The sequence below is a fragment of the Scyliorhinus canicula genome, chromosome 3, assembly GCF_902713615.1.
Source record: "Scyliorhinus canicula chromosome 3, sScyCan1.1, whole genome shotgun sequence".
Lineage (NCBI taxonomy): Eukaryota > Metazoa > Chordata > Chondrichthyes > Carcharhiniformes > Scyliorhinidae > Scyliorhinus > Scyliorhinus canicula.
Genome location: NC_052148.1, coordinates 226,433,622 through 226,447,056, shown reverse-complemented (window position 1 = coordinate 226,447,056; position 13,435 = coordinate 226,433,622). Strand labels below are relative to the sequence as shown.

The 13,435-nt window shown below is 45.5% G+C and overlaps 1 protein-coding gene across 8 annotated transcripts in view; it reads right to left on the bottom strand.

The window, feature by feature from the left end:
* The window catches only part of rapgef2 (Rap guanine nucleotide exchange factor (GEF) 2), a 562,209-nt gene that overhangs the window by 379,441 nt on the left and 169,333 nt on the right, over positions 1–13,435 (bottom strand). For 7 of the 8 annotated variants that reach the window (XM_038792314.1, XM_038792316.1, XM_038792317.1 and 4 more), the window contains exon 4: positions 11,006–11,089. The exons of the other annotated variant lie outside the window; for it this stretch is intronic. In XM_038792314.1, the coding sequence (XP_038648242.1) occupies positions 11,006–11,089 (84 nt within the window). The remainder of the gene's footprint in view (positions 1–11,005; positions 11,090–13,435) is intronic. 8 annotated transcript variants of the gene reach the window in all.

Below are 13,435 nucleotides of genomic sequence, written 5' to 3'. Positions count from 1 at the left end.
GCACCAGTAAACGGAGTAATTCTAGGTCAGCAAGCCTAACCCTGTTAGTAGGCAAATTATAAGAATGTAATGGAGAGAAGTAGGAGTGAACCACTTGGTCTTCTCTGCCATTAAATACACTTTTCCGCCTTCTCCCCATGTCCATTTGTCCCACAAGAAACCAAAAATCCAATTATCCCAGCTTTGAAAACACTCAATGATAGTATATGCACAAACAACCACGGGTAGAAACTTCCAAAGACTTACAACCCTCTGAGCAAAGAAATTTCTAAATCCGTTCTGAATGATTAACCTCTTATCCTGAAACTGCGTACCGGGCGGCAGGGTAGCACAGTGGCTAGCACTGTCACTTCACAGCTCCAGGTTCGATTCCCCGCTTGGGTCACTGTCTGTGTGGAGTCTGCACATTCTCTGCATGGGTTTCCTCTGGGTGCTCCGGTTTCCTCCCACAGTCCAAAGATGGGCAGATTAGCCATGCTAAATTGACCCTTAGTGTCCCAAAGGGTTTGGTAGGGTTGCGCGCTTAAATGGGGTGCTCGTTCCAAGGGCTAGTGTAGACTCGATGGGCTGAATGGCCTCTTTCTGCAACGTCAATTCTATGATTCTATGTTCTAGATTCTCCTGCCAAAGAAAACTACCTCTCGATGGGTAACCCCATGAAGTATGTTCAGAATCCAGGATGTTCAAAACAAAGTATTCTTTCCACACAAGTCTTGAAAAATGAAATAAAACATTGGGGTTTTGGTGCAGTGTCCTCGCCACTGTTGGGATCTGGTCTGGGATCATAATACTTCCTGATTGCTTGCTGTACCTACAACCTAACTTTTAGTATTCCTTACACAAGTGCATGTCACTCTGAATGTCAACATTTGCAAGTTTCAAGCCTTTTAGAAAATATTCTGTTTTTCTATGCTTACTACAAAAGTGAATGCTCACTCTTCCCTATATTATATTCCATCTTCCACCACGCTGTCCACTCACTTCAACTGGCTATATCTCTTTGCAATCTATGTGTGCTACTCACAGCTTACGTTCTGAACAACTTTGCATCATCAGCAAACATAGGTATATTACTCCTGGTCTCTTAGTCCAAGTCATTAATATAAATTATAAATAGTCAAAGCCCCAGCACTCCACGAGTTACAGCCTGTCTATTTAGAAATGTCCCATTTATCCCTACTCTCTTCTTCCTGTCTGTCCACCATCCATGTTAATACATCATCCCAACTCCACGAGCCCTTATCTTGTGTAGTAACATTCTGTGTGGCACTTTATGGGAAGTCTTTTCAGAATCTGTACCCAAATCTACTGGTTCCCTAGTATCGACCCTGCTTATTACCTTCTCAGAAAATTCTAATAGATTGGTCAAACAAAATTACCCTTTTGTAAAATGATGTTGATTTTGTTTGATCATACAAGATTTCTGAAGTACAGTTAAGATTTCCGCAATATTAGATTTCAGCATTTACCTGGCCTGTAGTTCAGTTTTCTTTTGCGTTCCTCTTTCGACTAGCAATATTACATTCGCTAACTTCAAATCCACTAAGACCATTCTAGAATCCAAGGAAGTTTGGAATATCATAACCAGTGCATCCATTATCTATGCAGCTACCTCTTTTAGAAGCCAAAGATGTGCGCCATCAGGTCCTGTATGTGTTGGCTTTTATTCTCACAAGCTTCTGCAGTGGTTTTTCTACTGATTTTTAAGTTTCTAACTCTTATTGACCTTTGCTTACTATAGTAACTGATACGCAGCAAACAGAAGCTTCCAACACTAAATTCTTGCCGATACAATGGATGGGATTCCCTTATCCTCCTTAAAAAGGCCGAGCAGTGGCCTGTCTCAATGGCGAAATGCCGCCCATAAATGTACTTGTGGAACTTCTTGACACCGAAACTTACCGTCAAGCCCTCCTTCTCAATTTGAGCGTAACATCGCGCCATGTCCACCAGGTTCTTTGAAGCAAACGCAATGGTGTGTTCTGTGCCGTTGTCCCATCTGTGGGGCAGCACCACCCCAATGCCATAGGAGGAGGTATCGCATGTCAAGATTAGAGGCCAAGCCGGATCGTAATGTGGAAGGAGCTGCGTGAGCAACAGGTGCTTTTTTACACCGACAAATGCTTTGCCCGGAAAAACACGCCAGAACTTCTCCTGGTCCTTCCCTCAATTATACATGGAGTGAAGCTATTAAAGTGGTCAGGTTTGCATTGAATTTCCCATAGTTAATCGGCTCAGTGGTGTTCTTTGGGTCAGGACCCCTTTCATAGCCCTAATCCTACCTTCCACTGGACGTAGACCAACCCTGTCAATGCTGTAACCAAAATAGGTAACCGCTCTCGTGCAGAACACACACTAGCCCCTCTTTAGCCGAGCACCTACTAGGGAAAACCACCCGGGAACTTCCTGCAGGCTGTCCATATGCTCCTTCTCTGTGGTGCCTGTGATAAGCATGTCACCCAAATGGATGGCCATCTTCAGCAGGCCTGGCAAGATATTCTCCATTGCCCGTTGGAAAATTGCCTGGGTCAATTAAAATCCGAATGGGAGGTAGTTGCATTCAACTAACCTCCAATGAGTATTTATGGTTGCAAATTTCCTGGACTTCGGGTTTAGCACCACCTGTAAATAAGAGTGCTCATGTCAAGTTTCGTGAAGGAACATCCTCTGGCCAGTTTTGCTTATAAATCCTCCATCCTAGGCATCAGGTACCGGCCCAGGCATGGAGCTCTGTTCATGGTGAGCTTGAAATCTCCGCAAAGTTGGACAGATTTGTCAGGCTTCATTACCAGCACCACGGGTGTGGTCCATTTCGCAAACTGCACTGGGTGTATGGCCCCCAGATCCTGCAGATGCCAAAGCACCAATTCAATCTTAGCAAGGGACAGGCATCGCCCTAAAATACCGGGGCTGAACATCAGGATCCATGTAGAAATGGGCCATGGCCCCCTTTATAACACTTCGGGGTATTTGCCCAGTGCATTGTACAGATTCCTGGTGCCTATCTGAAAAATCCGTTGCCAGTTGAATCGTAGGACTCGCAACAAGTCTCATCCCAATAAATTATGCCCTGGTCCCTGCACCACAATCAAGGGAAGACAGACCGACAGCTGCCTGTGCGTTACCGGAGCTACAGTGGCCCCACGATATTCAAAGGCTCACCAGTATACGGTTGCGAACCTTGCATTGGTGTCACACAATATCAGCAGCATAATCCCTGCATGAAGTACGGCAGCTCCATTGTCCATTATCATGGGGTGACCATTGACCTAGGTAATGAGACCCAGGTCAGTGCTATCTTCAAGGCCATGATGCAGTTCAGCTGCATTAAACAGTCCTCATCTGTGCAAGGCCCTGGTTCAGGGTGATTTCGGCGGCTGTCATGGATGACACTGCGCGGAATTGTTCTCCCGACCACATATTTGGCAATGTGGCTGGCTTTCCCCATCATCCTCGGGGGAGGTATCCCAACTGTCAGCAGTAGCTCCAGAGATCCCAACTCGACTGCAGAACTGCCTCTGGGACTGCCCTTTCAGAGGATGGCTGGACAGACCGGCACTGTCCCATGATGCAGAGGGCTTCCAACCCAGGCCACCAGACATAGCTTCGCGCCAACTCCTTCATTCTAACTGCACCTGGACAGCATTGTGCAGCAGTTCCAGGATTCTACTTCGTAGACACGGTGGAATAATCAGTCTGATATCCCATAACAATACCCCATTTAGTACTGTCAATTCAAGTTGCCTGGTAAGATAGGGTTTAAGGTCTGGATTATTTCTGTGCTTGTGTTAAGAGTGCCTTTTTGAATCATGTCCAACACCTTCCCCATGACAGACAGAAGCACAGAACAGTACAGCACAGAATGGATCTGGATCTGTTCGGGTAAATGTTTGCACCCAAGACATTACTGGGACATTTTGCACATGAGTCAGATAGAATAAATCGTTGAAGTGTTCATCAGATTTGTGCTCATCTTTTGGGTCTTGTTGATCTTACAGCTGGAGCCTGGACAAAGCGTCCGTGTTCATGCGCTGCTCAGAGCCAAGATATTCAATGACATAATCATGTGCCCAAAAGATTAACGGCCGACGTTGTAATCGACTAGCAGCTAGCAAAGGGATCCCCTAGAGCAGTCCAAAAATCATTAAGGGACAATGGTCAGCGATTTTCAAATTATTCCCCCCCCCCCCCAATTAAAGGGCAATTTAGTGGTCTTTAGTGTGATAGCAGGCCAATCCACCTACCCTGCACATCTTTGGGTTGTGGGAGTGAGACCCACACAGTCACAGGGAGATTGTGCAAACTCCACACTAACAGTAACCCAGGGGTGGATTTTGAAATGGGGTCCTCAACGCCGTAGGCAGCAGTGCTAACCACTGCGCCCCGTGGTTATCCCTTCTGAGAGCTTCTTTCTCAAGTTGAGCTTAGGTGAATTCAGCGCAAGTCAAAGTTTTGGAAGCAAATGCTGCTCTTCACCCAAGGCATTACATGCGAGACAACTGCCCCAACCCCACAAGTGATGCATCGCAAGCAAGCTACATCTTTAGCTTTGGGTTATAATGGACCAATAACTCCGATTTTTGTAAGCATCCTCACAATCTTAGCCAAGGTTGTTTATTACAAAGCAATGCATGCAAAGGCTTCAGCCTTGTTGCTAAGTGAGGTCGAATTCTAATAATTTGTAATTTGTTGGATATAAAATATGAAAACTCAATAAAAAACATTTCCAAAAAAAAAAGTGAGGTCGAATTTTCCAAAGTACTTTAATAATCCTAGAAATAACCTTAACTGAGTCATGTTCTGCAGTCATGGAGCATCCAGGATCCTCGCCATCTTCTTAGGTTCTTTGTGACGACCATCTTGGTAGGTAATGAATTGAAGATTTTAAAAACTCGCACTTCTCTTTCTTGACCCTGAGATTATGTAGTTGCAACCTTGCAAGAGTACCTTCTAGGCTCTTTACATGCTCTACACCGTTCAAACCTGTAATCTAAATGTAGTCCCGGTAGCAGTGCACACCCGATAGCCCACTCAAGATCTGATCCATAGATTGCTGGAAGAGAGCGGTGATGACATTATCCTAAACGAAGCCCACGATATGGAAATAGGCCCTTGTGTGTTACTATGGTCAGTAACAGTTAGATTCAATAGCTATGTTCATTTGCAGATAGGCTTGGGAGGGATCAATTTTGCTAATTTATTTGCCACCCGAGAGGCTTGCAAAAAGATCTTCAATAAGTGTTACAGAGTACTGATCAGCACATAATACAGGGTTGATAGCATTTTCAAATCCCCGTATATTTGTACTGAACCATCCTTCTTTAAGACCAGGACAATTGGGGTTTCCCAATCACTGGTGGCTCAATGACTCCTATCTTCAGTAACCTCTCGAGTTCTTCTTCCACTTTAGGTTGAATAACATATGGTATGGTACGAGCTTTCAAACACTTAGGCAGGTTGTCTGCCTTTATCTTGAGCTTCACTTTGACCCCAGTCATGGATCCAAGTGATTCCTCGAATACCTTTGCATACTTTCTCAGAAGTGACGGAAAATTGTTTGTAGAATCAGGAAGTTGGTTCACGATGTCCCAGTTTAGGTTAATCGTTCTTAACAAAGATCTCCCAAACAATTCTGAGAGTTTCCTTGATCAATGTGAAGAGTCAACTCCACTTTCTGCTTGTTAAATTCCACAGTCACCTTGACGAAGCTCTTCAGTGACACGACCTCCTCAGTATAAGTCCTCAAGACCACATCGCTAATCTTCCCTGCATCGTTCCAATTTTAGTATATAAGCTGACGAAGTGAGCACCTCAAGACCACATTGGATGGTTGCAATAGTAGACACTCAAATTTCTGATGGTATATAGATTCAGGTATAAGTGATAAGGTAATGGCCATATCCACTTGCATCTTAATAGCGGTCTTATTTAATTTTTGGATAGAGGCAAAATCGTTGCTGGTCTTCTTGTACTGCTAGAACGCCGAACTTTAATTCCTTAAGCTGGCCTGACATTCTGTACTTGGTGAGTCTTCAATTGGATCACTTAACTGATAAACTCATCCTGTAGTGAACTCGCCCTGTAGACTTTGCAGTATTTTTCTTGGTACAGTTCTTTTGTGCTGATAAAGGCTGCCGTGACCATCATGCCTTGGCAATATGACCAACGTTACCACAATTTTTGCATTTGTTGCCTTGCTCCAGCAATCTCCAACCATATGTGCCATTTGGTTACAGCAATGGCATTATATGTTCTTGGTGGACCTGCTTCTCATAGACTCGATCTTATGGACTTTAACTCGAACACCAATCAGCGAAGCTTCTCTTGCAGTAAGTTTCATAGGCTTTGCGATTTCTAGAGTAGGTTTTAGAGTTAATGCACCTTCAGTCAACAATGTCTTTGTTCCGAAGGCCACAAACTAATCAGTCTTAAAGTGTATCATCCAAACTCTGGCCAAATTCACAGTGCTTTGCTCAATTTTGCAGTGATGCAACAAATTGTGAAATATTTTCCCCTTCCTCCTGTGCACGCAGGTGAAAGCAGAATCTTTCAGCTATTAACAGTGGAGGGCGAGAGAAATGTTCTTGCAAGACAGTCATTAATTCATCATACGACCTCTCTCCAGGTTTAGCTGGATGTACTAAATGCTGTAGCAACAAGAATATTTTCCTTCCAACTGAGATGAGAAGGGTCGCAGTACGCGGGTCTTCTGGTGTCTGATTGGCTTTAAGGAATGACTGGAAACTTTCCCATAAGAGTTCCATGTCTCCTCCTCCTTATCAAACACAACCATGATGCCTTTTCTTCACACTATTTTTTTTGGATTGCAGGTCCCTGACCTGTACTACTCAGCCTTCAGCCCATCTTCCCTGCCATTTATTTTCTCTCTGTTTAAAGCAGACAAACTTGCAGCGCACAAGCAGACTGACCGCTTCTGTGCCCGCTATTAATTCCTGGGCAGTAGGTTGCAGAGTCAGCAGCCCCGTAGCTTCCTGTTCCCTTCGGCCCATTTCAGTGCCTCGTGTGGGTTCTCACAGCTCTACCCACTACAACGGTAAGTGTACTGAAAACATCAATCCTCTGCTTGAACTAAGTCCAGTAATTCTCAGTTGTCCGATAGCTTCTTTGTTCTTTTTGAAAACCCTTTTATTCGCACTAACAAATGTCGCGATCAACTGGATCATTCACCCACGTCCCGCTACAAACTGTATGGTGACCAAATGATTACTCGAGTGTTATTTTTAGTTGTCACAATGATGATTTCACCTTGAAAGTCAACGATATTTCTCCCGATCTCACTCCCAATGGTCCACGCAGACATGGGGAGAATCTGCAAACTCCACACAGACAGTGACCCAGAGCCGGGAACGAACCCGGGTCCTCAGCGCCAGGGGCAGCAGTGCTAACCACTGCGCCACCATGCCGCTCCATCTTTTATCATTTTCTTTGTTGTTGCCGCAAAGAAAAAGAATTAAGAGGTGGCACATGTCAAGTTTGTACAACATAGTGCAAGGGGTTTATTTACAAGATGCTGCTCAAACAGAAGACAATGGTGAACTCCACAAAAGCCTGCAAAACGCTCCAATGAGGTCATTGTGTAACACATGACATTACACCAGCCAGTGGTGTTACTCTGATAAATAACAGACAGGGGGGGCAATTCTCCAATACTGGGCCAAGAGTTCGCACCTTCGTGAATGCCGTTGCGTTTCATGACGGCGCGAACCGGGCCCGGTTACGTAGGATTCTGGTCCCCATAGGGGCACCGCGCCAACCCGCGCATGCGCAGTTGGGCCAGCTCAATCCTGCCATGCACAGTTGGGCCGCGCCATCCTGCGCATGCGCGGAGGGGACAAATTTAGCGCGCCCGCCCCGACTCAAGATGGAGTCGGTGTTCAGGGGCCCGAGGGGGGGGGGCCTGCAACTCAGAAAATCGCGCGCCGGTACCTCATGGCACCGTTGCAGCGATTCTCTGGCCCGGCTTGGGGCTCAGTGAATCGCCCCCAGGGACTCTAACAGCATTTTTAAAAAATACTTGGAAATGCACTATAATGGCTATGCTGGTTTTCTGAAAGAGTTCAATTAAGGCTCACTCCACTGCTCTTTTCCCATAGCTTTGCAAATGTCTCTTTTTTTTTTAAAGTATATATTCAAATCCCTTTCGAAAATGACAACAATATGCTTCCAAAACCTTTCAGGTAGTGCATTTCAGAACGTAACAGCTTACTACGTAAAAATTGTAATTTTCCGTTGGATTTTTTCCTCAATTATTTTAAATAGAGGGTTACGAACCCTCTTACCAGGAGAAATAAACTCCCCCTTCCCATTCCATCAAAGCCCTCATTATTTTGAACTGCCATCTTAAACCTCCCCTTAATCTTTCCCTGAAGTAACAAGCAAAGAAGGCCGAGAAACTTCCTCTTTCCTCCCTTAAGCTTACCATGTATTTTTGAATAAGCCCATTGCCCCATTCTTTTTCCTCCCTCTTTCTAAGGTAGTAGTAAGGTAGTATGTGAAAATTAATGCAAGCACATGTGAAGCACTGAAGCTTGGAGCACATTGCAAGGGAAACTGTACAACAGGGATGATGCACGGATTCTATCACTGAACCACCAATGTAAATCATGAAGAGTGTTGAAATAGTAAAGGATGATGTTGAAAAAGACCAGGCCCAGCCAATACAGAGCGGTGATCAACACAGCAAACAAACACAGCAAACATAGCTACAAAAAAAAAAAGAACAGGAATCAGAGAAACATACGATGAAACTGGTAATATTAGGGTTAGATCAGCTGCTGGATCCTTGGAGATGGTGGCATAAGTCAACTGTATCAATTGGCCAGTCACGAAGGATGGGGAGGAAACCAGTTGTCAGCTATAAACTTTCAATTCCACTTCCGCTGGACTCAAGGAAGATTGGCGGCTTTACTAGATGAATGGCCAGGTTGAGAAGTGCGAGAACGTTACTGGTGCAAGAGCTTCAAAGGTGGAGGGAAGCATGTGATTGAGCACACAAGATGCTACAGGAAGGAGGGCTGGTACGTGGCACAGTGGTTAGCACTGGGACCCGGATTCGAATCCTGGCCCTGGGTCAGTGTCCGTATTGAGTTTGCACATTCTCCCAGTGTCTGCGTGGGTTTCACCCCCACAACCCAAAGATGTGCAGGTTAGGTGGATTGGCCACTCTAAATTGCCCCTTAATTGGAAAAAAATATAATTGGGTACTCTAAATTTATATTTAAAAAAAGGAGCTGCAGAAAGGTCATGGTGATCGGATGGCCAAAGGCTGGCCAGTTGGCAATTTGCAAGTGCAACTGTCTGACAATTTGGGCAAGTTGTTTTCCAGGATTAGATACAAAATGTGAGGTTGGGCAGAGCGTAAGTGGAGAAGGATAAAAGGAAGTATTCAGAAATTACCTCATTTGTGACTGGCATGATGAGCGCAGAAGGTCTCATGACATGACAAGATCAAGGGGATGGGCCTAACTATGGGTTACATGGAGAGAGATGTTCATGGAGGACAGGAGGGCAGTGAACTCGAAAAGAGAACAAAACATGTTGAGATGGAGGTAGAAATGTCAGGATGAGAAGCCACTCAGTACAGGGGCAGAGTGGGGAAAGCAGTTTGAAGACATTTTGGTATGCGCCGACTCTCCGGCCTGGATGGGCCAAGTGGCCATTACAAAAAATCAGAGTCCCGCCGGTGCCGTTCTAACATCCTCTGAGCTGGCAGGACCTTGGCATTGACGGGTCCAGGGGCGGCCTGGGGGGGGGGGGCTCCGTAGTGGCCTGGCCCGCGCTCAGGGCCCACCACTCGGCGGAATGACCTCTCTGGCTGGGGCCTCCTTTCCTCCGCGCCAGCTCCTGTAGCCCTGTGCCATTTGGCGTCAGGGCCGGTGCGGGGAAGAAGTCCACTGTGCATGCGCTAGTTGGCGCCGGCCCAACCGCGCGTGCACGGACCCCGCGGTGCCGGGTTCACGCCGGGATCGGCAGCTGGAGCGGCATGGGCCGCTCCAGCACCGCGCTAGCCCCCTGTGAGCCGGAGAATGGGGTCCCGGAACGGGCACTGACGCCGGAGTAAAACACTCCCGTTTTTACGCCGGAGTCGACACTTAGCCGCCCAATGGGAGAATCCCGCCCCTGATTCACACAACCAACTGACATTCTGGAGGGAGATGTGGAAAGGATTGATGAAAGCTGATCCACTGGTAGATTTCACTGGGTCAGCAGGCAACGAGGTGAATGGAACCAGAAAGGGACTGACAAGGTTATGCCCTGGGGGTACACAGAGTGGTGAGATAGTAGGATAACACTACTTGGGGTTGCTACTTGGCATGGTAGCAGACTGGTTAGCACTGCTGCTTCACAGCAACACGAACCCGGGTTCGATTCCCAGCTTGGGTCACTGTCTGTGTGGAGTCTGCACATTGTCCCAGTGTCTGCGTGGGTTTCCTCCGGGTGCTCCGGTTTCCTCCCACATGTCCCAAAAGACGTGCTTGTTAGGTGAATTGGACGTTCTGAATTCTCCTTCAGTGTACCCGAACAGGGGTCGGAGTGTGGCTACCAGGGGATTTTCACAGTGACTTCTTTGCAGTGTTAATGTAAGACTACTTGTCACACTAATAAAAATAATTATTATTAAGTGCTCTTCCGAACATATCAAAAGTTTTTACTTATATGAAGTTTACAGATTATTTTAATTTAAATCAATAAGAGCCTTCAGTACTACATTAGCAAGTTTTTAATTTTCAGTCTATTAAAAATTTGACATGCATTTAACTATCATATTAATCCAGCTCATATTAATCGAGCATATGTTAATAAGTGTAATCTGAGCACTTTAAACACAATAACGTGCAAGCACACAATGTATTTCACATGTTGGAATTAGTTGCCTTATAACATGTACTGTACAATTATAAAATTCAATATTCAAACAACTAAAGCTTAGTCAAAACACTCATCGATATACAATTTTGTAAAGGTTTGTTTACAGCAAACATACCTGCTTCTGGGAAGAAACATGGACTCTTTGATGAATACAGAACCAGACAACAGTATGTACCAACATGTGCCAATATCATCAGGGCTAGAATAAAGAAGGGAAAAATGAGTAACAGAAATGCCTGAAAATGGGAATAAACTACAACAAAACTAACTGCAATGATAGATTTGTAAACCTACATATAAATAAACCTGGAGAATCAGTATATATGCACTCTGTTGGTCTACTGAAACAAGTTTCCATATATTAGTACAACACAGGACTGTCCAATTATTTCTACACATTACCGATTCAGCATTTGGTCCATAGCCCAACAGACAAGGTCACTTCAGGTGCATATCCAGACACCTTTTAAATGAGTTTAGGATTTCTGCCTCTACTCTCCTTTCAGGTTGTGAAAATAGAACCCCTAAACCTTCTGCGTAAAAATTTTTTTCTTACAGGCAGAATCAAAATTGTACATTGTGCAAAATGGCAATATAATACAAGTATTGACCAAAGGCTTGAGCAAATAAACAGGTTTCAAGGGAATGTTAAAAGGGAGAAAGCTGGCAAGGAGGACGGTTTTACAAAGGGGATTCTGGTGCATGCAGTCTAAATAGCTGCAAAAGATGAGCTGGAAGAATGTACAACGGAACAGAGTCAGAGAAACTGAGAACTTAAGAATTTTAGGGTTGGTGGAGGTTACAATGGTGGAGAAGAGCAAGACCAATGGTGGAGAAGAGGGTGGCCATGAATACAGGTAGGAGAGTTAGCATGGAGGGAGGTATTTAAAGAGGGGACAAGAGGACATTAAAGTCATCAGACGTCAGGTCAGTGCAATGGCTCAGGCAGTAGTTTGGACATCTTGGGGTCAGACTGGGGGAGCAAGATGAGTCTTGCAGGCAGTTGAAAGCAAGGACTTTTAGAATTGATGGGGCAGGTGAAACAAGGTGCCAGAGAGTAGGGCTATAAACCAATATGTTTTGGTGATGAGGGTCATACTGCTACCACTAATGTCTAGACAAGGCAGGTGACTTAAAAGTATAGCCACACAGGGAGGTTTTGTTAAGTTGTAAGGTATCAGCTGCGAATCAAGTTTCAGCTAAAACCAGGAGTCAATGAAATTATCATTAATAAGATCATGGATGGTATGGACTTTGTCCACTTGTATACAAACATTCTGGAAGTAAATGAGATTGTGAGATGGAGGGGGGTGGGGGGGGGAGAGAGAGAGAGAGAGAGAGAGAGAGAGAGAGAGAGAGAGAGAATGTGGGGGAGCATGATTCTTCATCTACTGGCAGAGTTTATGGGGACAATGGAAGACTCAGGAGGTTGGTAAGATTTGGTATTAAACAAGAATTTCCATTTTTTTTAAACCATGTATGCCGAATTATATTGACTGGCAAAAGAGGCCGATCTATTATACTAATATTAGAATCAGTTCAACATTTCTGAAACCCTATAAAATATTATGTTACAAGCTTCCTACTTTTCTTCTGGACTAGATTATGAATACAATAGGCATGAATTGCGGGAATGGCCAAAAATGAGAACCGCGCCAGGCGCCAAATAGTTTGCGATTCAATGACTCCCACATGCTACATGGCCCACCCTCCCATGGAAATCCACTTGATTTGAGTGAAGTGCTCACTTTTTAAAATAAATTTAGAGTACACAATTCATTTTATCCAATTTAGGGGCAATTTAGCATGGCCAATCCATCTATCCTGCATATCTTTGAGATGTCGGGGCAAAACCCACCCAAACATGGGGAGAATGTGCAAACTCCACACGGACAGTGACACAGAGCCACGGTCGAACCTGGGACCTCGGTGCCATGAGGCAGCAGTGCTAACCACTGAGCCACTGTGCTGCCCCTTGTGAAGTGCTCACTTAACCATGATTGAGAAATTCAGCACTAACCTTCAGTCACACACATCGGCAATCGCAGGGGTCAAGGGTGGTCAGTGGGATAGATGGGCAGGGACAAGGGTTTTCCCTCGAATGGGTGCACACGATCCAGGGATTGTCATGGTGGAACCATGTACGGTTGCCCCCCCCCCCCCCCCCCCCCAGAGATTGCCCCCCATAGGCAAAATCAAGATCCCGCCGTAGCGTGGTGAGAAACCATTTCTCACCACTTAAGCCCTACTTCCACACAATTAACGGGAGCGATCCCATATCCAACAGCCTCCCGTAATTCGGCAGCCTTCCCAACAAGTGGGAATGCAGGCGCAGATTAGTACTCCTTTTTTAAAAAATGAACCTGGCAGAAGGGTTCGGTGGGAAGCCACGGTGAGTAACCATCATTGCTCACTGGCAAAGAGCCCGGGGGCGTGGGCTTGCTGTCCCAGTGCTCACTGGGGCGTGGGGGACCTTCGGCTGGGACAGGGTGGGCCACCATAGGAAGGTGAGGGGGGTGGAGCGCTGGGGGAAGCAACCACGCGC